At 36.7% G+C, this 25,444-nt stretch overlaps 1 protein-coding gene across 1 annotated transcript; it reads left to right on the plus strand.

The window, feature by feature from the left end:
- Positions 1 to 448: 448 nt before the first annotated feature.
- sdad1 (SDA1 domain containing 1) lies at positions 449 to 9,763 on the plus strand. The gene is made up of 22 exons (XM_084387563.1): positions 449 to 721; positions 1,533 to 1,637; positions 1,721 to 1,819; positions 2,600 to 2,710; positions 2,826 to 2,897; positions 3,580 to 3,680; positions 3,779 to 3,836; positions 4,027 to 4,101; positions 4,644 to 4,745; positions 4,832 to 4,901; positions 5,077 to 5,180; positions 5,267 to 5,324; positions 5,852 to 5,910; positions 6,825 to 6,901; positions 7,020 to 7,117; positions 7,226 to 7,302; positions 8,072 to 8,198; positions 8,291 to 8,382; positions 8,478 to 8,665; positions 8,764 to 8,848; positions 9,289 to 9,450; positions 9,588 to 9,763. Exons 1-22 carry the CDS (start codon positions 632 to 634, stop codon positions 9,630 to 9,632), a joined length of 2,055 nt encoding a protein of 684 aa, XP_084243689.1. The 5' UTR covers positions 449 to 631; the 3' UTR covers positions 9,633 to 9,763.
- Positions 9,764 to 25,444: the final 15,681 nt, after the last annotated feature.

Below are 25,444 nucleotides of genomic sequence, written 5' to 3' on the forward strand. Positions count from 1 at the left end.
TGGATGCATTGAGGTTTTACTAGGTTTGAGATAAACATTGTCTCTAAATTAAGTTTTCGGAATTGCAAAAAGTGCTCCATCCATCCCTCCATCCATCCCTCCCTCCCTCCCAGAGGCTGTAGAAACTGAACTCACGTAAACCGCCTCAATAGCAAAATGTCAAATTGCATATTTCTTTATCTAAACAATGATCAGTGACAATGGACAGATTGCAATTTAAAATGGATGTGGTATTTAAATCGATTTGGATTGATCAGTAATATTAGTGAAATACAAAAATAACTGTTAGAAATCTACTTTTAATGGGAATGTTAAATAACCTTAAAAAACGTGTTTTTCAGTTGGACTCATGTAGTGTAACAAATATTTAGCCTAGTGACAAAAATGTGCCTACTATAATAATGTCTCCTGCAGTACCTCCAATCTCCACTGGGGGCCGCAGCAGTCTACAGAGAGAGAACTGTTGAACACCGCTAGTGACGCTTTTGAGATCCTCCTGATTGTCCTTTCAGGCTTTCCGTAGTTTGCTGGCAACATGGCGTCCTTCTTATGAGCCACGCTGGTGAAGAAATAGTAGAATCAGTCAAAATAAACGTTCTTTTCTGACGCGTAGTATAAGGAAATAATCAAAATGACGGGCCGTAACAATAACAAATTACCGACGAACCTCCCACAGTTGCAAAATCTGATCAAGAGGGATCCGAAGTCCTATACGGAGGAGGTAAGACACTTGCTATTGGATTTGTCAACTGGCCTGGTCACGAGTAAATCAAAATAATTATATGACATTGCACTATGACAAGCTGTTCATGTATTTATTAAACCTAACAAGCGTCTAATTTTATGTAACGTAACTATTCTAGTTATGTAACTTTCAATTTCTTAACTACCGGTATGTATTCATTAGAAGTTACTATTCTATTATTATTAGTTTTATTATTGACAAAATGCTATGGGGATCTGTTGTTCAGATAGCAGCTATGATAACTGGTATTGCTAGTAGTAACTGTAATAGAAACTTAGTGATACGGAATAAATGTTCACATTTAGTTTTATCCATGGGGTGTAAGATACCCTCATGTCACGATACTGAACTCACGATACGATATTATTGCGGTACGTTACTTCAAGACATATGATAAAAAGTTAACAAAGTTTACTGTTAATTTAAAATGCTAAATTTGAGCATTGGGGGTGTAAATGAATAGGCTTGGACTTGGTGCTGGTAACCCAATGCACAGGACAATAGTGACACCAGAATAAAAGTATTCATGATTCTGAAGCTGAAAATACAGAATTATTTTAGACGAATATTATTATTCATTATATTCAACATTACATATAGTAGTTTAATGTAGTACTGACACTAAAACTTTGTTAAAAAAACAGTAATTTAAATTTTTGGTGAACAATACACTATAAATATTGTCACTAGTATCCACAATACATATTGTTGCATTTTTGTATTGCGATATGTTGTGACACAATATGTTACACCCCTACTAAATGAGCTTAATTTGCTGTCATTCCAGTTTTTGCAGCAGTATCGTCATTATCAGTCAAATGTGGAGATCTTTAAACATCAGCCTGACAAACCCAACAAAGACCTGGCTGATTTGGTCATGTTCCTGGCTCAGGTATGGATGTGCTCTCTATTCATTCTGCATTTGATCTCTTATGGATCAGACCGTTATTGACTGATTGTGGATTTTGTCTCCAGGTTGGACACTGTTACTTAGAGGAGCTGTCAAACTTCCCACAGCAGCTGACTGATCTTCTCTTAAACCATCATACGCTGCTGGAGTCAGATCTCAGAATGGTACAAATGATATTTGTTGTTCAGATTAAGTTTTTACAGGACAATTAGAATGTTGGTGTAACTCAATCTGGATAGTCTCTTACAGTCTTTCTTTCAGAGTAGGAGCTTTTTTTTTTAAGGTACACTGTGTAACTTTTGACCCTCTTGCGGTTAAAAGACAAAATTGCATGAAGAACATTTTTGGGTGTGCTTCGGCTCTGCGTGACTGTGGATGAATATGACCCTTCACAATAGATAATGCTTAATGTACTCTGTTTAGAGAGCTACATAGGAAATTGATCTGTTCAATAAAATATCTTACTCGCCTGTTGAGGAATATAAACGCCATATCCACGTCACTTTTACATTTCAAATCCCTCAGGTTTCCAAAAAGCCAAGCTAATGTTTTATTTCAAGCTCTGTCGCGTTTTATTTTTAGCGTTTTTGAAACGTGTGACTAGATCAGAGATTTAGTGAGCTCTATGTCAACCTTTCTCGCTCATTGTGAGAACAAACATATGACACTACACCTTACACGCGTCAAAGTAGCCAGAGCAACTTTTCGAAATTTTTTGGATATGACGAGACACGCACGGGCGAGTAACATGTAGACAATTTCTCAAATAGAACGCTTGCTGTAGTGAATCAGGGTTAGAAAAAAAAAACACGTTTTGGAAGAAGGATTGATGTATTGACTCATTGAAATTTTGTTTATTTTGAAGAAAATAAAAGTTACATAGTGTACCTTTAACTTTTGAATATCTGTTTTCTAAACAAATAACTTTTTGCAATTTCTTTCAGACGTTTTGCAAAGCCCTCATCCTCTTGAGGAACAAAGATCTGGTCAGTCCCACCAGTCTTCTGGGACTGTTCTTTGAGCTGCTGCGCTGTCATGACAAACTTTTGCGAAAGGTCTGTGAATTTGGCAGTGCAATTCTGTTTTTAGAATTATTGCAAATGCTCAAATGTTGCATTGAATTATTGCAAAGCTTTGCTGATAAAAAAACATTGTCCTCTGTGTCCTCAGACTCTATATACCCACATTGTGACCGATATCAAAAATATCAATGCCAAGCACAAAAACAACAAACTGAACACGGTAAGTCGCTTATATTTGGGCATCATATTCATTTTCAATCCAGTGACAATTGAAGGACAGCAGAATATACAAAACTTAACTTCATTTGTGTAAATAAATAATAAAAAAGTCAGAAAAAATAAGAAATAATATGTGATATTAAAGAAGTCGGCATGAAACGGAAGTTGCAATAATCTTTTCTTCCATATTGTAATATATACTCATATATCAGAGAGAAATGGCTTCTCGAATAAGAAAAAATGTAGGGTGGGACTTTTTTCTCCATTGGGAATTGATTGGGTGGTTGTGGTTTGCTATTGGTGGATCTCATGTGAGTGACAGGTTGCCCCGCCCTCACACCAGTAAACGCGTCATCAGAGTAGAGAAGAGATGTCGCTGCAGGAGAGGGGAAGTTATTTTGATTAAAGATTAAAAGGTGACATGAATTAAAAAAAAAAAAAACTTTGTGTAAATCATTTATAAAAAAAAAACTGCATAATATTTCATAAAAAAGGATTGTCAATTTTGATTTGATGGTGACAATTTTAATTTACCCTCTAAATTGTTGTCATGTACTTATTTCTTTACATATTTCAATATTTCTTAATTCTATTTTGATTTTGGGGTGAAATATGACACTGACATGTTCATGAGATTCCCTTCCCTTCCCTCCGTTTTGAAATAAATACTCTTCTGCGCTCAGACCTTACAGAACTTCATGTACACCATGCTGAGGGATTCAAACCCCATTGCTGCCAAGATCTCTCTAGATGTAATGGTTGAGCTTTACAGAAGAAACATCTGGTGAGTCCTTGAACAGAAGCATCTTTGTAATATTTTGTGATGCCATTCAATATGATCTGTAATCATAACTGTTTTTCATTCCCACATCAACCAATCAGGAATGACGCTAAAACCGTGAACGTCATCACCACAGCGTGTTTCTCCAAAGTCACAAAGGTTTATTTGGGTTTTTTTTTTTCTCTCTAATTTAATATGAATGAATTTCCAGTATTAAAACATTTAGTGACATATTAGTTGACACGTTTATTATTTATTATACACTATATTATAACTTTATTCACAAGGCTGCTTTTCAAGGGCTTATGATCTCTTCTAACATGTTTTGACAATTCCTGTCTTCTCTCAGATCCTTGTAGCTGGATTGAAGTTCTTCCTGGGAAAAGATGAAGACGAAAAGAGAGACAGTGATTCAGAATCTGAGGTAAAATAAGTGCAAATTTTTCTTCCGCTTGCTTTTATGTACACTACCATGCAAACGTTTGGGGTCATTATTATTATTATTTTAAGAAATTAATACTTTTATTAAGCAAAGACACATTAAATTGGTCAAAAATAACAGTAAAGACATTTATAATGTTACACAAGATTTCTATTTCATATAAATGCTGTTCTATTGAACATGAAATAGAACACTGAACACTGAAAATGTTCCAGATCAGCATATTATAATGATTTCTGAAGGATCATGTGACACTGAAGACTGGAGAGTAATGAGGCTGAAAATTCAGCTTTTCATCACAGTAATAATATTCAAATATATTCAAATAGATAATTGCTATTTTAAATTGTAGTAATATTTCACAATATTACTTTTTTTTTACTGTATTTTTGTTCAAATAATTGCATAGGACGATGATGAGCATAGGACAATTCCTTCAAAAACATCTTACCGACCCCACATTTTTGAATGGTAGTGTACTTCAAATATTAAAAATAATTATTAAATGTATTTTTCCTCTGCAGGATGATGGGCCAACGACCAGAGATCTAATGGTCCGATATTCCACCGGAAAGAAAACGTCCAAAAATAAGAGGAAAATGGAGAAAGCAATGAAAGTCCTCAAGGTTAAATGAAGTGTTTCATAATTAGCAAATCAATGTTTTTTGTTAATATCACTGCTAAATTTGTAATTTTCATTTTGTTTTCTCAGAAACATAAAAAGAAGAAAAAAGTGGAGGTTTTTAATTTTTCCGCCATCCATTTGATCCACGATCCACAAGGTCAGACCACCCTTTCACACTTACATAGAATACAACATACATGTAGTGATGTAGTGTAGTGGTTAGAGATCTGGTACCTGGAAGTTGCAGGTTCAGACCCACAAGAACTGATCCTATGTTGTGAATCACTTTCTATAAAAGCATCTAAATTCGTAATTATATCTGTGTTATTCAGATTTCGCAGAGAAGCTCCTGAAGCAGCTGGAGAGCTCAAACGAACGGTTCGAGGTGAAGATCATGATGATGGAGCTCATCTCTAGACTCGTGGGAATTCATGAGGTAATGTATAAGTGAGCATTTGCACATTTATGGCTCATTATTTTCCCGTTAACTTTATCTAACCTGTTTTGTTTCCATCTTTACAGCTTTTCCTTTTTAACTTCTATCCGTTTGTCCAGCGGTTCCTTCAGCCTCACCAGAGAGGTAAACACTGCTGTCTTTATAGAATACTTACACAAATAATGTGTAATTCACTTCAGTATTTTTAGGGTGTGTTCACACTTATATTATTTTCATTTTTGGTCCTGACCAAAAGAACCGAACTACATTTAGTCCTGGTTCGCTTAGCGATCACACTATCATTTTTTAAGACCGATCCTAAAGAGAAAAAACACGTCTAAAAAAAAACGTAGCTCCTATGACTAGAAAAAACAGACATGTCTTTAGGTTTTTTTTTGTCCTTTTTAGGTTGTTTTTGGTTCGTTTAGATGTCTTTGGTCCGTGTTGCGTTCATATTTCAGTCGAACCACACTAGAGACCACCTTTTCAGTCCTCTTGTTTGGTGCGCTCCAGGGTTCGAATGGCAGCGCTCACACTTATTTAACAGAGCAATCACACCAGAGTTCGTTTTAATACAATCAAACTGCCAAGTGTGAACACATACATCATTGTCTCTTATCTAATACTCATGTCTTCGTCGTCCTCATGTTAATTTGTTGTTTTTGTTTCAGAGGTGACCAAAATTCTGTTGTGTGCTGCCCAGGCCTCCCATCAGCTGGTCCCTCCTGAGGTAAGAACTCATCATGAGGCCTTTATATATCATTAAACGAAGGTGGGGTAAGCGATATTTGAAAAACGCTGTTTGAAAGTTGGTTGCCATTTGGTTGAAACATGTGGCCAATCAGCATTAGGGGGCGTATGACGGTGGAGGAGAGAGAACGAGCCAGAGGGAGATTTGAAGAAAGACTGTAGAAAGAGAGATGGCTGAGAGACATTACAAAAGAATATCACTGGAAATTGAAGGGTTATGATCTGGAAAGACCTTTAGGACCCGCGTTAATTTTAGAAAAGCTTTCCAGCGCTGGAGAGAGCTAAGTGGGAAGTCTTCATCTTCGCTTTATTTCACGAAGCATTATTTTGTTGCGCTTCTGCTACGATAAATAGACATCCACTCTTCCATTGTGTGTGTAACAGAGGCGAGTTAGTGAGAGTTGTGCAGGCTGATGACTGCTAGAGAATGCTGTTTACTGTTTAGCGTCCTTGTTAGTGCACACGCCTCGCACACCAGCGATCGGGGTTCGTCAGACTTTGTTTTTATTTACAGAAATGTATACTTTCATTTAGAAGGGATGCATTAAATTGATCAAAAGTGACAGCAAAGATATTTATAATGTTACAAAATATTTCTGTTTCAAACAAATGCTGTTCTTTTGAAGTTTAGTTTTATCAAAGAATCCTGAAACAAATATATACCGCAGTTTCCGCAAAAATATGGAGCAGCACAACTGTTTTCCAAATTGTTGTTGTTGAGCATATTAGAATGATTTCTGAAGGATCATGTGACACTGAAGACTGGAGTAATGATGCTGAAAATTCAGCTTTGAAATCACAGGAATAAATTACATTTTAAAATCATTTATCATCTTATTTTACCAACCCTGAACTTTTAGTGTTCTAACTAATTTATTACTGTTACATCTACAGATCGTTGAGCCAGTCATCATGACCATCGCCAATAACTTTGTTACGGACAGGAATTCAGGGGAGGTCATGACAGTTGGGTAGGTGCTGTGTAAAGCTCATTAAAATACAATGAAATGTTAAATTGTTTAATGCAAAATACTGTTATTTTGTCCCTCATTTGCATGAATGTCTATCTTGTTCATCCTCATATCTCAGAATCAACGCTATTAAAGAACTGGTAGCCCGCTGTCCTCTCTCCATGTCAGAAGACCTGCTTCAAGATCTCACACAGTACAAAACCCACAAAGATAAAAGTGTGTGGTTTGTCATTATTTATCATAGTCTGTTCATCAGATGCTATATACTTTGAATGAAATGATAACAGAATAGACTGTTTGACTTTTTTTTTGTTTATCTTCCAGATGTTGGGATGTCTGCCAGAGGTCTTATCCAGCTTTTCAGAGACCTCAATCCAAAGATGCTGCACAGAAAAGACAGGGTGAGAAGCTTAAAATATATCAAGGATTCCCAAGTTGTTTTGTCAGTCAAACCTTTTTGACTTAATATTTACTGAAAGATTTTAAATTAATATTTCAATAAACAAACTGCACATTTGCATGTTCATGGTTCCCTGACATCTGTTAATGGTCACATGACATGCAGATAAACAGATAAAATGTCATGTTTTATTTTCATTGTTTATCTTAAAATGATTTATTCATTAAAATGTTAAGTTTTTATTATTTAATAAATTGTTAAGCTGGAAATCCTGTTCTAGATGTAAACTACCAATCAAAAGTTTTGGATCAGGTTTTTGTTGTTGTTTTTTTTGTGAAAGAAAGGAAGAAATTAATACTTTTATTTGTCAAGGATGCATTAAATTGATCAAAAGTGACAGTAAATGTTAAAAATATTAAGCAGCACAGCTGTTTTCAGCATTGATAATAATAAGAAATGTTTCTTGAGCATCAGATCAGCATATTAGAATGATTTCTGAAAAATCATGTGACACTGAAGACTGGAGTAATGATGCTGAAAATTCAGCTTTGCGTCACAGGAATAAATTACATTTTAAAATAGAAACCATTAACCGTTATTTTAAATTGTAATATTTCACAATATTATTGTTTTTACTGTATTTTTGATCAAGTAATTGCAGATTTAGTGAGCATAAGAGACTTCTTTCAAAAACATTACAAAACTGTAATGACCCCAGACTTTTGAAAAGTAATGTATCTTATTGTTTTTGCATTTATTATTGTTATCAGGGAAAGCCCACAGAATCCTCTAAGGAGGCCAAAATCCAGAGCTATGGAGAATTGGAGGCCAAAGACTACATCCCTGGTGCTGAGGTGCTGGAAGCAGAGGAGAACGTAAATGAAGAGGAAGATGAAGGTATGTTAAAAGCTGTATTAGCATTTGCTTATTATTTCATTGAGTAATATGTGTATAAAACATTTATTCCACTGTAATGCTTTCCCTTCCAGACGGCTGGGAGAGCGCCAGCATGAGTGGGGATGATGAAGATGGAGAGTGGGTGAACGTGCATCACTCCTCTGATGAAGATCAGGCAGAAGTGGTGAGGATCAAACCACTTTCTTATCTGATTCTACACTTGATTCTAATGATGGGAAATTATGCATCTGAACCTGTTTTGTTGTTTGTATATGTCAGGCTGAGAAGTTACAGAGCATCCCAGAGGACGAGCGCAAAGCCAAAGCTGCCGTGGTCAGCACGAGTCGTCTCCTCACGCAGGACGACTTCAAAAAGATCCGCATCGCTCAGATGGCCAAAGAGGTCAGCTCTGCATCCGGGAAGGGTCAGAAGAGGAAGAATGTAGAGAGTGATGAGGAAGAGCAGAGGTAGGACATGTTTCGGGCAGGAAACGAGTTTATTTTTTTGAATAAACTGATAATAATCAGTCTATTCACATATGAGAGACTTTTCTTTCTTTTTTCAGAGGAGAGTTGCTTAGCCTGAGAGACATTGAGCATCTTCACAAGAAACCCAAATCTGACAAAGAAACACGACTGGCAACAGCCATGGTGAGTATGGGGGATAATATTTTATTAATGGATCCTTGCTAAATTAAATTATAAATAAAAATAAAATTGTTTTATGATCTGAATGATCATGTGACACTGAAGACTTGAGTAATGATGTTGATGTCAGCTTTGCATCAAAAAAAAAAAAAAAAAAAAGTACTGTATTTTTGATCAAATAAATGCTGCCTTTGTGAGCATAAGAGACTTCTTTCAAAAATATGACTGAGCCCAAACTCTTGAATGGTAATTTTTATGTTTTGTGTTTTTTTTTCTCTCTCAATATCAGGATTTTAGTAAAAAAAAAAATTATATATATTTTTTTTTACTTAAAATACTGATGTTGAAGGAAAGAAAACACATTAATTGGTATTTTGTCAGTTACCCATAGCAAAGAAAACCAAGGTTAAAATTTCCACTTTCTTGACGTTTTTCTCTCTCAGGCTGGGCGGACTGATAGGAAGGAGTTTGTTAAAAAGAGGAGTAAGCTAAACCCGTTCGCCAGCACCAGTAACAAGGAGAAGAAACGAAAAAAGAACTTCATAATGATGAAACACAGTCAGGACGTGAGGACCAAAGGCAAACGCTCCTTCAGAGACAAACAGGTGAGCCTGCAGCTCTTTCACATCTTTAATAACTTTAGATGCAATAAACCTCTTGCACTTCCCATTCAAGTTCAGTTTGTGTTGTGTTTGTGATGTTTCCTATTGATAGTGATCTTCCCCACTCGTTTCCCCCTCAGATCGCCCTCAGAGATGCACTCTTAAAGAAGAGAAAACGCAAGTAATTCCCACCTGTAATGGACTAGAGGACTGAATGGTTCATCTCATGACATGATCTGTGTGGAAGACAGTATATACGACTTGGCTGTGTGGATTTTCATGTTGTCTTTTAAATAAATCATTTAAACAGTTGAAATCTGTTGCGTTACTTTTTGAATTTGACCTACAAATAGGCCTTTGGACAAACTGCACCCATAATAGTTTAACTAAATTAGTTTACAATGAACAATAGTTCTACAGCTTTTGGTTTCATATTTTGTCATCTTACACAATGATGTTCAGACATTGTTAGATTATAACTCTATAACAGGCATAGGGCTATGGAAAGAGTCATGAACATCTAAGCCAATCTATGTTCACAAAACTGCTTCAGCTTTACTTTCTGTAGTACTTGAGCTTTTATACATGGTCCAGGGGTGGTGTGGCAACCGTCCAATGAGAATATACATTACATCATATAGAATGCCAGACAAAGAGAAAAACAAGTCCTTCGGAGAGATCTGTGGCAGTATATGTTCTGGACATCTCCAGATCTCCTATCTCAGCTGGTTTCCTAGAAACACACACATACTGTGCATGAAAAGGAAATAAAAACTTCTTCCCACTTTTTCCTCGTAGCCTACTCCAAAGTCAGAAAGGTTATACAGACCAGAGAGAGGGGTCACAAAGACAAAAAAACGAGAAACAGACAGGAAAGTCAGGCTGAGGTTATCTTACAGACAATAAGTGCCCAAATATTTTGTGACCACTTTATATGAATAAAAATAAGTTTTTATTTTATTTTATCCAGTGATACTTCAGAGAAATATAGGTTCCTCCCAGCTTTGGTATATGATTTCTCTTATTTGCATCTCTCTTGTCCAGTGTCATAAGCACACTTAGTGACCGCTGTGTAGTCATTTTACAAAACAGTGGCAGAGACTTGTGTTCACCTGGATATTTTAGGAATTCACTCCACAGGTGAATTGTCTGTTCTTGCTTTTGTTTAGCATTTTCACATTGGACTCTTCTCTAACTAGTAAGTAACTAGTCAAGATTGTTGGATTGTTAGTTATTATTTAGACAAATGGGCTAATTGGAAATGCATCCATGTGGTGACATTTCTGCAAAATGACTTTACTAGCAATGTCCAGTAAGTGGAACTAAAATCACGTTCAGATTTATCTGAAACAGTTAAATGTGAATTTAACCCTCTGGGCTTCCTCATTAATACTACACTCTCGGCTTCCTTTCGGGCAAAAAGGGACGAAGCCTTATAATTTAATTTTTGTTTTTCCCATGAAAACCAATTAAATGTATTTTTGTTCAATAATATTTTTTGATCTTTATTTAGAATTTTTAAAGATTTTTATGATACTTTGCATTAATTATATAATTTTTTGAGCTATTTTTCCATTAGAATTAATATATAATTAATATATATTTTTAATATAATTTTATTAATTTGTTTTCAATAAATACAACATTTTCCATTAGAATGGAGTGTAGATCTAGAGAAAAAAAAAATTGACATGAGAAGAGCGCCATTTAGTGGCGCTAAACGAGAAGTGCAGTGCAATGCCATGTAACGCCAGTAGGCTGCCAATAGCTCCCTATAGAAATACATAGAGAGGCTTATAGATATGATTTCTCCACCTTTTATTTTTTTATTTTATTTAGAGTGTCACCCCTTCATTGCTGTACACTTTTTTTCTGCTCAGTGGCTGATCTGTAGTTTGTACGATCAAAAGTTTCTCTGAGTTTTCCTATTTCCCATTCATTTCCTATGGTCGGTCATTTTTGCCTGAAGGAAGCTAAGAGTGACTCTTTTTTTTTACGACCCTTTAACATATCTGAATCATCTCACATCATCTTTCTGTGTTCACATAGGTAATATAACAAAAGTCACCAAGTTTCATACCCGTCCGATTAAGCCAAAAAAATTAAAAATTAAAAACGTAAACTTTTTCGGGCATTTTTGCCCGAAGAAGCCCAGAGGGTTAACAGATTTATTGCGTTGGTTATAGCCTACGTTGGAAAGCCTATTTCGGAAATGTGTACATGGTACTAAAATAGTACATGGTACTAAAATGCTCAGTCATGTTTGTATACACTATATACACTAAACCTATTTGTTTGTTTTAGCAATAACCAGACGTGAGATAGGAACACGTTTGCTGAAGTGACAAGGAACTCGAGACTAGCAGTGCTGTACCAGGTGACTATCGAGCAAACTTACTGTGCTAGAAAAACCATTCCTATGGAGCTGGTTATTAATAAAAACGTCAACGTAGTTTATTGTGTGTTGAGGTCAGGCTATTGTACAAGTTCTTTATTAATCAATAATCTGCCCTTGTAGGCATAATTTGTGTGAATTGGATCAAAAGTTGTTCACATTCACTATTGTTCATTTCACCTGGAAACTTGTATCATTTTCTGTTTTGCAAAACTGTAGGTAGAAGCACATATTTCCAGTGAGCCAAGCCTAGTCATTATTTTGACCAGTCAGGGCTGTTACTTTTTTTCGGTTTATCAATGAGTTTTTAGACTTGTTTTTGTGTCTCTTTGGATATGAACAGAGATACATTGAGAAGATGGCTGGATTTGAGAACTCCTCCATCCCTGATCTGAATCCACATCTCAGCGTTACTTCACTTGACAACATTCAGTTGAATGTTTTCACTTCTGTACTTTGCTTCAGTGTCCTGTTTGGTCCTCCAACGCATGCTTACGTCCTGTGGCTTATTGTGAAAGGCAGAAGAATTGCATCAGAGTTTCTAAACTTTAATTTTTCTGTTTGTGAGATCTGTATTTGTGTTAGTTATTTAACCTCGTTATTGGTGATAAGATTTCCGGAGCTCAGAGCATTTTCAATATTCTTAACAGGACTGTACGTCACCGGTCGTCCTCTGTTTCAGTGTCTGATCTGTGTTGAGCGTTACCTGGCAGTGGTTCATCCTGTAACCTTTCTGAAGTTCAAACCTCTCAGATATAGAGTGATCTGTTGCGCTGCTGTGTGGTTAATGGCTCTCGGCTCCTGTTTGTTTAGCATGTTTACTACTGTCAAATATGTTCTGGTTTATATGTGTGGTAGGCTACTGCAGTTTTTACTCTTTCTTTCCGTAAACCTCTTCTGCTGTTTAACTGTTCTCTGGGCTCTCAAGAAACCTGGACCAGGAAAAATAGGAAAAGAGAGAAAGGAGAGAAACCAAATGAAGAGAAGAGCGTTTTACCTCATTCTAATAATCACCGTGACCATGGTCACAATGTTTGCACCTTCTATTATCTCAGGATTTTTCTTTCTACTGTTATCACAAGATGTTTTAATATATATATACCTCAGCTTTTTTTGTTTCAATCTAGCTGGTTTTGTGCAGCCTGTCCTGTATCTCCACCAGGCTGGAAAACTGCCCTTCCTTTGCTGGAGCTGAAGCTTCTTAAATGTAATGAAATATTTTTCCCCAGATAAATTTGCATGAATAGCATTGTTATCATATTTTCCCCAAGACAGTTGTTTGTAATAATAATAATAATAATAATATTCTTTATTAAGGTAACATTCTGCACTCTTTAGAATTGACTTTTTATTCTAATGTAATGTTTGTTTGAAACAAAAAGCATTTCATTAGATGTGCATCATCTGTCTTTTGGTTATGTTTGATACATTTGCATGTAAGGCCTTCTTGGCACTATTCAGTATGTAAAGTGTGTATAGTTTGCATTTGAAAGATGCAACAGTAGAGCAAGTCCTTTTCTGAGGAACACCGTGCTTCCTTTTGGAATATTTTCAATTTGCTCCTCAGGAAACAGTTTTCTCTGTAATATTTTCACATAATGTAGTTATATCTTAGCAATCAGTAAAAAAAAAAAAAAAAAAATGTTAGAAACTACATGTTGTCTGTGTTTTTATTAAATGGGACCTGATTGCTTGAGAATTACTGGAAAATGACTTCTCAAGGTAATACAAAATATAATGAATAAATGGGGAAATATAGGATTTACTTTGAAACAATTGCTGGTAAATTTCACAAATAATTACAAAGAAATGGCAAGTAACACATTGAATTAAAGGCAAAAGTTTGAAGTAAAACGACTGGTGTTCCCTTTCGAGGGAACTCATGCTGCATCACTGACCCTTTGCGCTCTGTGTTCATACTGTCTGTCTTATTTATTGTTGTCTGTCCCGAAATAGTATAGCTCCAATACAGAAATCCGTTTTTTTCCGGATGTGCTTTTATCCTGTCCTGTTCGGGGCTTCCCCTGCCTGTGATGTTCACTCTCGCCAATGGACTAGTTGACACGTGCTTCAGACGCAATCACGCGAGGGCGTTCCCAAAGTGTTATTGACGCAGCATCTCGTTCCCTTCTCAGGGAACTAGGGTTACAGTCGTAACCTGAGACATTTTCTTGTAAACATAATTTTGTGTCTTTATCTTATTTACAACTTAACACTCATAACACCATAGCAACAACATTTACTTAATAAACTTGCGATTCTGCTTTCGATTTATATCATATTAACTTGTAAGTTAGCCTACAGTGATGAACTGCTCTTCTGAGGATCCCACATGTAAGGTGTTCCCATCAACTAACCTTACAGAACATGAAGGCGAACCATTGGACTTTTTCAAGATTAGTTTGTTTAGCCTTAGTCTCCTGTTTGGTCTTCCTACACACTCCTATATTATAGGGCTCATTGTCACAGGAACAGGAAGTGGAGTCGCATCAGAGTTCTTCATCCTCAATCTCTCTGTGAGATGATTTTCTCTCTCTTTGCTCCAAAGTTGTTTTGTCTTGTGGCTGCTCTCAGAGCTCTGAAGCAGTCAGAACAGAGAGAGAGAGAGAAAACCACATAAATAAAGAGAAAAGCATTTTATCTCATTCTAATACTGACCGTCCCTATGCTAATCGTATCTGTGCCTTTTATTATGACAGGATTCTTCTATATTGTGCTACAGCGAGATACTCCAGTGTTAAGCCTGTTTAGCTTGTATTGTATTGTGTTGAGTGGTTTTGTTCCTGCTCTTCTTTTTCTCTGGTGAGTTGGGAAACTTCAAACATCCCTAACACCTCTAATTTTTGTTTGTTTTCTCCAAATTACTTCCAATACCTAAACATCTAAATTAGAACTAAAGTCTTACAGCAATCTTTAATTTGTATTTTAAAATATATTTTTTTATATTTTATTCAAATATGATTAAAAATGTGTTAAGATTTTGTGAGCATATTGCGTATAGTTGTGCTTGGAGTCAATTGTTTTATTTGTGATAACACAATGATGCTAAATTGTGTGGACATCATTTTTGGCCAGGCTCTCATACAAAGATATTATGAAGTGAACACATGCAAAAACAAGAGAAAACCAACTAAATATCAATAACTGATTATGTTGTAGTCAATGTATGATTAACAAATGTTGATAATAGTTTAGTTTAGCACTTCTTGAGTGTCATGATTTTCCATTGCATTTACATGTGTAAAAATAATTCTGGCAATTTGTTGGAGAGCAAATCAAAATAAAGGGCAGTGCTGCAAACACAACCTGCCAAATAATAAGTTTTATTATTTAGCTCCTTTGCGTAGCTCAAGGTCGCTTTACGTACATTGTACATTACAATAGGCTACATTTGCATACCCACACACAAGTTATTGTGAAAACGCTTGAATTTTTTAAATACATTTTTATTTTTTAAATACAAATTTAAGCATAAAAATATAGGCTACATGAAAAAAGTTAAGAGAAATGAACATGAATTTCAGTTTTAGTATTTGCTTTATCCCCTTTTTGCTTCAGTACTCAAGCTGAATGAACTATAGCCTACCATATATTACTCTCTGCCACTACAGCCACAAAACAATTAAAAAGGAAATATGTAACTATGCACAGGTAAGCTGGTAACCGCTTTTAGCTTTATAAACCATCAGGTGGGCGACAGCATCTGCATCAGTGCAAAATCACAACATCATTACTGACACAAACCACTGTGCAATACACTAAACTGTGTGTAAAACAAAGCCATAAGACACACATCCGATTTTCTCTCAAATGTTTACTTTCACTTTAGACATAACCAACTATGTAAACCTTGTGTGTATTTCACATTGAAATTAGCACAATAAGACACGAAATATAACTTAGTCCAGTTATCAGGTGCTGTTTGACAGGCTTTTAGTGTGCGCGCGCTTCGGGTGTACTACGCACTCAGAAAAGCAATGAAAAACACGATTGAAATGAACAACCGTCAAGGCTTTTAAGCACATGCTAATAATGAACTTTGAAGCCTACATGTAACTAACATTGTACAGAATTAAGATGGAGGCTCCAGAACTGAACTGACAGAATGCAGTGTTGCACGATACTACATTTCTACAAAAGCAAAAATCGTGATACCGCACACCCCTACCTTGAAGTATCCAGTCAATTTAGGGATTGTTTTCAGTATATCTTGGTCATGTTGTTTTTTTAACCTTTGTATGCTCCACAGTCGTACTTTCTTTCTGACATTTTGCCGCTATGCCGTCTATAGCTAAAGCAGTAATGTAAATGAAAATGATTAACATGATTTGACCAGAGAGGACCAGGCCTGGACATTTGTTATGTTTTGTTTATATGTGGTGGCAGTTGTCCGTGAGCGGCTTTACTTTCGCTTTGTTGTTGGTTTATTTTGGATTATTAAAGTTTGTTGAATGTTCGCCGACTCCCGCCTCCTTCTTCCCATAACAATATACTTTTACTACAATATGTAAGTGTGAACTCGTGAATCCTGTGGCAACATTTCTGAAAAATTATATTGCTTCTTGCGCGTTTTGCGATACTTTAAACGTGAAATATCAAGTAAGCTAAAATGCGCTAAAAGTACGTTCATATTTATCCGAATCAGATTAACTTGAATTTGACAGATTCATTACGTTGGTTTTAGCCTACACAGTTTGGAAATATTAGGCTTTAAAAAGATTAACGCTGTCGCATTTGAAAATATACACTAAACATATTTGTTTGTGTTAGCAAACTTAGGAACTCGAAAACAGCAGCGCTGTACCAGGTGATTACCGAGCAAACTTACTATGCTAGAAAAACCACACCTATGGAGCTGGTTATTTATAAAAACGTCAAAATAGTTTAATCATAGCGTGTTGGGTCAGGCTATTGTACAAGGTCTTTGTGAATCAATAATCTGCCCTTTCATAATTTCTTTAATTTAGAACAAAAGTTGGCATTTTATTTCCACTATTGTCCATTTCAACTGGAAACAATTGTATAGACCTTATTCAGAGCATCGCCATGACAGGTATGAAAGTGAGGCTGTGAGGGATATCACTGTAAAAAGTGAACAGTTGGATCAACTTAAAAAAATCACTTCAGTTGGTAACACCTAAAGAAATTAAGTTTTCTCAACTTAAATTATCACAGTTTATCGTGAAAAACGTGATAATTTAAGTTGAGAAAACTTAAAGGTCCCGTTCTATGCCCCTTTTCACAAGATGTAAAATAAGTCTCTGATGTCCCCAGAGTGTGTATGTGAAGTTTGAGCTCAAAATACCCAACAGATCATTTTTTACAGCATGTTTAAATTGACATTTTTTGGGGCTCAGAAAAACGAGCCGTTTCAGTGTGTCCCCTTTAAATGCAAATGAGGTGCTGCTGGACGGCACAGGGGGCGGAGCTTCATGAGCTCGTGCTCAGTCTGTCAGGAAAAATTCATCTCACGGAATGATGATAATATCAGAAACTCTCAGTAACGGCGTTCATTTCGAGTCGGACAATAATGCCTACAGAGTCAGATTGCTGTATAGAGATGAAACAGGTATGGTTTAGTAGTTTAATTACGGTTATTATAACGTATTTGTCATCTGCTTGTAGGCTATGTATCCATTATTTATTAATAGCCTACAAGTCTGCTGTCTGAATGATGATCAAACATGTACTGATGAGTTTAATAAAGTTTATTGTACATCACACAAAAGATGAAGCGTCAGTTTTACTTCAGAAAATCACCGTAAGAGCTGAGTAAACACAGTAGGCTAAGTTATAAGAAGTGCGCAAGTAGCCAGTAGAGTTGAGGGAGCATTCCTGTGGGCGGAGGTTAAAGAAACGGTTCTGGTGATGTCACTAATGCAGGAAGTAGAGGGGTGTAGTCCAATCGAGCCGTTTTTTGTAGTCAACTTCTGTTAAATAAAATATCTCGCTTGGCATTGAACTTTGAGCTTTATAATTTTACAGATATTATTTATGCTCTAACAGCAACATTACACACTAACTAAAGTTTGAAACATGGAATCGCATGCAACGGGACCTTTAATTTCTTTAGGTGTTACCAATTGAAGTAATTTTTTTAAGTTGATCCAACTGTTCACTTCTTACAGTGTTGCCGTGTCAAAGATCAAAGATGGCGCTGCTGTGAATAAGGTCTATTGTAGTTTTGCAAAACTGTTGGCTGGATTTCAGAACTCCTCCATCCCTGATCTGAATCTGATCTGTCATGTATTCCCTGTGTGTTTGTGGACTCTTTTGTTGTTTCTTGTCTTGTGCCATATGTTGTAGTTCTTTGTAGTTTTTTGTGTTGATTAATCTCCCCAGGTGTGTCTTGTTATTTCCCTTGGTTACCCTTGTGTGTTCTCATGACTATTTATCCATGCCCCCTTGTTAACTTGTTAGCCTGCATGTGTATATATTGCCCTTTCAGTGTATATATTGACTGTTTCTCTAGTGGTTGTGAGTGGCTGGTTTTGCTGTACCTTTTCCTGTCTCGTGTTTCCTGGACTATCCTGTGTTCATTGGTCTAGTAATGGATTGTTATTTAATAAATCAAGCTGCACGTGGATCCACTTCTCTGCCTGTTCCTTTGCCTGCCTGAATGCCCAAATGTTACAATAACATTCTGACAAGTCAAGTCATTTATATAGCACTTTTAAATATATAGATTATTTCAAAGCAGCTTTACAGTTATAATAGGAAATTAAAGTAACAGAGATTGTTTTGGCTTTAGAATAAATTTATTGTCCAGCTAAAGTTAGTTTTTGATTGATTCACTTCTGTTACAAAGATCATTAATTATTAATTTAGGGGCTGCTTATACGACATCGTTTAAATGAAAACAGAAAACTTTTAATGTGTTCTGGCCGTTCATTTGCACGACAACGTGTTTGGTGGCTCGAAAACGCAAACTTTGAAATGGGTTCCAAAGTGCAAGTTTTGAAAAACGTTATCATCTCTGTATAAACTTCAAAAGCGTCAATCTGTCAAAGCGGTGATATGTAATTGCGCAGGCGCATAGTCTTTCTTTACAAATTGACATAACCAAAATTAAGCGTAACGTAAGTTCTGGCAGGTCACATTAGTCAAGCTCGCATCAGCTGACTCTCAGCTGATCCACGTCTACCTATAGGAATAGGACGCCTATCACTGTATACATTTATAAGCTCCTTCAGTGTTATCAGCAGCTATCGCGTTTCTCAGGAGCTAATTACCCTCCTCCATCCCCAGCTCCTCTTCTCGTCAGTCAGGATTTGGCATTCTGATTCCCCTTGAATAAGAATAAATTCTCAAATTATGTTGTAGCCTACTTTAAAATCTTGAATTAATGATATCTGCAATACATTCATGTTGGTTCTGTTCTGTTTACACTAAGGGGGGTTATTGCTGCTCTTATCCATGCTAGGCTGCATGGGTGCGCAGGGAGTTCACCCAGCACAGAACCATACTGCCAATTCAAACTGTATGCTAATTGTCAATCGTATTTGACGATAGTGGTCCTGACAGAATTACTTGTCTGGCCTGCATAATACAGAATGTTTAGTCGCTTCCGCATATCCATGCGAACTGGAATCATTTCGACATCGTTTTATCTGCACAGAGGTCAAGGGAAGGGAAGGAGGCCTTCACAGGGGAGAGACTAGTTGACACTTCAGGACATCATCGAGTCCAGGCGCAGGTCCATCATCAGATCTGGACACGGCCTGGATCCGGTGGACTACGGTAATCCGACAGGCTAATATTAGCGTAGATGCATTCTTCTTATGATGTAACGAGTACATCACGTGTTATGGGTCCGGCTGACCTAATTTATGCAGCCTAACATTTTACATGATTTGATTTATAGAAGTTGATAATGTGTTGTGTATGCTAGGTTAAAGATATGTGTTTTTAGTCTAGATTTAAACTGACAGATTATGTCTGCTTCCCGGACAATGTTTATTCTGCACTCTTTAGAATTGGCATTTTATGTTAATTTAATGTTTGTTTGAAACAGAAAAAAACATTTCTTTAGATGTGCATCATCTGACTTTTGGTTAAGTTTGATACATTTGCATGTAAGGCCTTCTTGGCAATATTCAGTATGTAAAGTGTGTATAGTTTGCATCTGAAAGATGCAACAGTAGAGCAAGTCCTTTACTGAGGAACACCGTGCTTCCTTTTGGAATATTTTCAATTTGCTCCTCAGGAAACAGTTTTCTTCTTAATATTTTCATTTACTGTAGTTGGTAATACGTAAAAAAATGTGTTAAAAATTACATGCTGTCTGTGTTTTTATTAAATGGGACCCGGTTGCTTGAGAAGTAATTCTCAAGGTAATAATCTCCTCTTATAATTCTTTTATTACAGTTTTACAAAACAAAAATATCTGTTATCACTTCAAGTTGAATTCTATGTAAAGCTACAAGATGATGCAATGTGAAACATGTTTAAAGTATTTTACTTTCTTTCACACAGGTGAACATATATATTGTGAAATGTCTTGTTTTGCTAAGACAAAATAGTCATGATTATAACAGACCCCTAAAACTATGTATTGAACTTTAGTGTGTGACTTGTCATTCATCATTTAGGTGTGCAATTAATTTAGTAAATAATCGAACAATAACATATGTGGGGTGAAAAACTATAAAGGGGGGTACAAGTAACACACTGAATTAAAGGTAACATCTTGAAGTAAAAAGACTAAAATAGTGTTTTCTTGTAAACATAATTTTCTATTTATATTTTATTTATTTTCACTTTGATATTTTTTTCTTTACAATGTAAAAACATGCATAGCAACGACATTTACTTAATTTACTTTCGATTCTGCTAAGATTTAAGTCATGTTAACTTGATCTTTTTCACACAGATACTAACTGAAATTGAGAAGTAGCCTACAGCGATGAACTGCTCTTCTGAGGATCCCACATGTAAGGTGTTCCCATCAACTAACCTTACAGAACATGAAGGCGAACCATTGGACTTTTTCAAGATTGGTTTGATTAGCCTTAGTCTCCTGTTTGGTCTTCCTACACACTCCTATATTTTATTGCTCATTGTCACAGGAACAGGCAGTGGAGTTGCAACAGACTTCTTCAACCTCAATCTCTCTGTTTGTGAGGTCATTTTATCTCTGTATTCTTTGATTAATATGCTGAGAATGATCCCAATCTTCCAAATCCAAGGGCTCTTGATTCTAGCAAAGTTTCTATCAGGAAACATCATCACCATCCATCCGGTGTTTCAGTGTCTGATGTGTGTTGAGCGTTACCTGGCAGTGGTTCATCCTGTAACCTTTCTGAAGTACAAACCTCTCAGATATAGAGTGATCTGCTGCACTGCGGTCTGGATAACGGGTCTTGGATCCTGTGTGCTCTGCATATTCATTGTTGTGTCACATCATTTCAGTTTTATGTGGTTTTCACTCCTGCAATTCCTCCTCTTCCTCTCCATCCAGTTGTTTTGTCTTGTGACTGTTCTCAGAGCTCTGAAGCAGTCAGGACCAGGAGAGAGAGGAGGAAAACCACATGAAGAGAAGAGCGTTTCATCTCATTCTAATACTGACCGTCCCTATGCTAATTGTATCTGTGCCTTTTGTTATGACTGCATTCTTCTATATTGTGCTACAGCGAGATACAGTGTTAAGCCTGTTTAGCTTGTATTGTATTGTGTTGAGTGGTTTTGTTCCTGCTCTTCTTTTTCTCCGGCGAGTTGGGAAACTGCCATTCTTCAAACATCCCTAACACCATTTGTGTGAGGTTGCACTTTTAATATTTTAAATACATACAATATTTTACTCATATTTTGATGGTTTAATTGAACTTTTAGGGATATAAAAAACAAACATCCCCTCTGGAAATCACTTTTGCCCACTACTGTAGAAGTAGCTTTTTTTCTTCTTTTTTTTTTATTTGTCTTGTGCTTCAAAATCGTTTTGCTTTTGAAATTTTACAGAAAGCTGACAATAGGCAGTTTAATGGCAGTGACAGTACAATGTGATAACATATTTTGTTATGGGATAACAAAAAGTCAGTGTGTTCAATCAAGTGTACTGTATCTTTTTTCCTGGTCAGTAATAATGGTAATAACTAAGGCTTTAAGTATCTATAGAGAAGTTTACCTATACCCTGAATTCTTTTTCTGCATTTTAGTTTAAAATTCAAACACGAAATATGAAAATATTCTTTACTCAAGTCAGTTCTGTTTATGTATTATCAGCAATTTGTATGTTTTTCAAATAAAAGCAAATCATCTATGACACTCATGTTTCCAAGCCAGATGTTGCCATAGATCACAGTGAGTGTTTGTTTTTCACAGTCCATTAAATGAACAACAACCGATGGCATTCAGGTTAATGTACCATGTTATATATATATAATCATTATCATGATTTTCCATTGCATTTACAATTTTTTTGTACAAAGAAGTTCATATGGATTGACGTTTTGTAGCCGTATAAGCAAGCATGCACAGGTCATAAAATGTTGATAGCAGGAGACAATGCGCTAGAGCCCAGGAGGAAGCCACACTCCTCACCCCTAGGGGGCATGGCAGGCCCTGCACCTGGTAAGCCAAGACAATGGCGTCCACTATCCAGTGAGACAACCTCTGCTTGGAGAGAGCCTTTCCCTTCAGCTTCCCACCGTAACAGACAAAGAGCTGGTCTGAGGTCCTGAAACACTGCGTTCTGTCTACGTTAGCATGAAGGGCATGTACTGGACAGAGCAGTGCCAAGGCTGGGTCTGCCTCCTTCGAGGGCAGCGCTTGCAGGTTCACCACCTGATCCCTGAAAGGAGTGGTGGGAACCTTGGGCACGTATCCAGGCCGGGGTCTCAAGATGACGTGAGAGGTAGCTGGCCCGAATTCCAGGCACGCTTTGTCAATCGAAAATGCCTGCAGGTCCCCTACCCTCTTGATGGAGGCCAAAGCAACCAGGAGCACCGTCTTCATTGAGAGGTACTTAAGCTCAGCTGAGTGCAATGGCTCGAAGGGAGCTCTCTGAAGTGCAGAAAGAACTACTGCGAGGTCCCAAGAGGGCGTATGAAGGGGGCAGAGAGGATTTAACCTGGCCCCTCTAAGGAACCTGATGACCAGGTCATGCTGTTCTACCCTCTTAGACTCCACAAGGTCGTGGTGCGTCTTTAAGGTTTGAGCTCATGTGGTGGCTACCATCACTTCAGCTAGAGCCTTGTCCACGAGATACGCCTATGCTCTGAGCTCGATGGTGTTTTAAGCCCCCAATGGCTCCTTAGAGGCAGCTAACCCTACCCTCAACCTTAAACCTACCCATCCCCTCGCTGCCTGGAAGGCGCCGTTGGGGGCATAAAACACCAAAGACCATGCTCTGAAGTAGAACTTCTTTGTCACCTGGTGTTCTTCTCGCCTAGAAGATCCCAGAAAATGCCCAATCAGGTCTGTGCTCTCCTTCCTCCCAGAAGGATTGGAACGAAGGCTGTCTCCTTCCACCCTTGTTGAGGAGAGGTGTGCTATTATTTTACTAAGCAATTGGATGATAAACGTGTGAAAAAATTTCTTTAAATTGAAGGAGAATTTTGAAGTCGTATCTCAAGATCAGAATATCATAGAGATTTGGCTCAGTAAGCAAACATCCAATAGCAACCAAAATCATGCAACATTATGGTTTTACTAACTTTTTAGTTATGAAAACCTTATTTCTGATTCAGAAATTCTGAATGTTCTCTGAACGTTTTAAAGATGATTTTCTTTTTTATGCAAACAGTAAAGAAATTCCATTTGAATCATTTTGCAAACATTATGTGAACATTACTTTTGAATGTTCCATAAACATTCTGAAACTAGTAGTAATATTAATAATATTTTTTTTTTTTTGTATGAAAATTGTACACATCAGTAATAAATAGTTTGTTTGCATGACTGGAGATATGCAAATTCACCAATTAATTTAAACACACCCTCTCTTTTATATAAATACAATAAGACAGTGCACCAAGACTAGATGAAGCAGTACAATGATGGAGGTAAGTCTATGAAGATTATTATGTGGCTTGCATGGCTTGAATCCTTGATGATTTTCCTCGCCTTCCTCAGGCAGCGCTCATGCTCAGTGAAAGTGTCCTGAAGGGAGTTTGGTTCCGATTATATATTTGGCTGATCGCACTACCCTCTGCAGGGCTTTACAATGGAGGGCAGTGCCATTCTCAAACCAGGCTGTGATGCATCCAGTTTAAAACTTTATAGAAGTGATAATTCTTACACTTTTGCTCTTTTCTTTGTTAATTAATCAAGTTTGTTAAATAAATAAGAAAATAAATGATCATCTGTCTTTATGGTCATTTTCTGTACATTTGCATATCAGGATTCCCTGCAGTAATGTATATGAGAGCTGTGAAATGAAATTCCCTGTACAACAGACACAGTACTTTATTATACTGTGCTTCCCATTGGATTGTGTACCAACTGCACCTCAGGAAACAAAGTAAGATTATAATATTTAGTAATGTTTTCAGTAATATTTTCATGAATAGTTATATCAGATACAAATTGGTTTAAAAGTTAGAGTCTGCGTTATATTAAATGGGACCTGATTGACAGAAAATAACTCGTCAAGGTTTAAAAAACCCTTTCAATTCTTAAGGCATTACATTTTTATTTAAAATTTTTGAGAAAGAAGCATTTTTAAAAATACATTTGATATAAGACTACATTGATTTATACACGTGATGTAACAGTTGAGAATGTAAAGATTTTAAATGATTTTAACGTTTGCTTTTCCAGACATCCTCATTGAAATACTGTTTAGACAGACACATGTACAGAGATGAACTGCTTTCACGAAGATCCCACGTGTGAGTTTTTCCAATCAACCAACCTCACAGCAAATGAAAACACACCAATAACCGTTCTCAAGATTTCTGTGTTGATCTTCAGTGTCTTGTTTGGTCTTCCTACACACTCCTATATTCTATGGCTCATCGTCACAGGATCAGGAAATGGAGTTGCATCAGAGTTCTTCATCCTCAATCTCACCGTTTGTGAGATCATTTTCTCTCTGTATTCTTTGGTTTATGTGCCGAAGCTGATGATTCCAAGTCTCCAAAACCAATTGTCTTTGATTCTACTTCTAAGATTTCTATCAGGAAACATCACAACCATCCGTCCTCTGTTTCAGTGTCTGATGTGTGTTGAGCGTTACCTGGCAGTGGTTCATCCTGTAACCTTTCTGAAGTACAAACCTCTCAGATATAGAGTGATCTGCTCCTCTGCAGTCTGGATAACGGGTCTTGGATCCTGTGTGCTCGTCACTATGGTGAAATTCAACACGTTTATATGGATTTCATTCCTGCAGTTTCTTCTCTTCCTCTCCATCCAGTTGTTTTGTCTTGTGGCTGTTCTCAGAGCTCTGAAGCAGTCAGGACCAGGAGAGAGAAGGGGAGAGAGAGAGGAAAACCACATGAAGAGTAGAGCGTTTCATCTCATTGTAGTAATGACCGTGACTACGCTAGTCTTATTTGGTCCTTATATTATCTCAAGATTGTTTTATATTCTGACACAGGGAGATATTTCAGCAATAAACTTGTTTAGTTTGTATTGTTTTGTGCTGGGTGGTTTTGTACCTGG

The sequence above is a fragment of the Rutilus rutilus genome, assembly GCF_951802725.1.
Source record: "Rutilus rutilus genome assembly, chromosome: 18".
Lineage (NCBI taxonomy): Eukaryota > Metazoa > Chordata > Actinopteri > Cypriniformes > Leuciscidae > Rutilus > Rutilus rutilus.

What these genes read in the sequence shown, in the direction of transcription:
- sdad1 (XM_084387563.1), top strand. Translation starts at nt 632, where the DNA reads ATGACGGGCCGTAACAATAACAAATTACCGACGAACCTCCCACAGTTG. An exon ending in TGGAGTCAGATCTCAGAATG is followed by an intron (nt 1,820 to 2,599) that starts GTACAAATGATA and finishes AATTTCTTTCAG; the next exon opens with ACGTTTTGCAAAGCCCTCAT. An exon ending in TTTGATCCACGATCCACAAG is followed by an intron (nt 4,902 to 5,076) that starts GTCAGACCACCC and finishes TGTGTTATTCAG; the next exon opens with ATTTCGCAGAGAAGCTCCTG.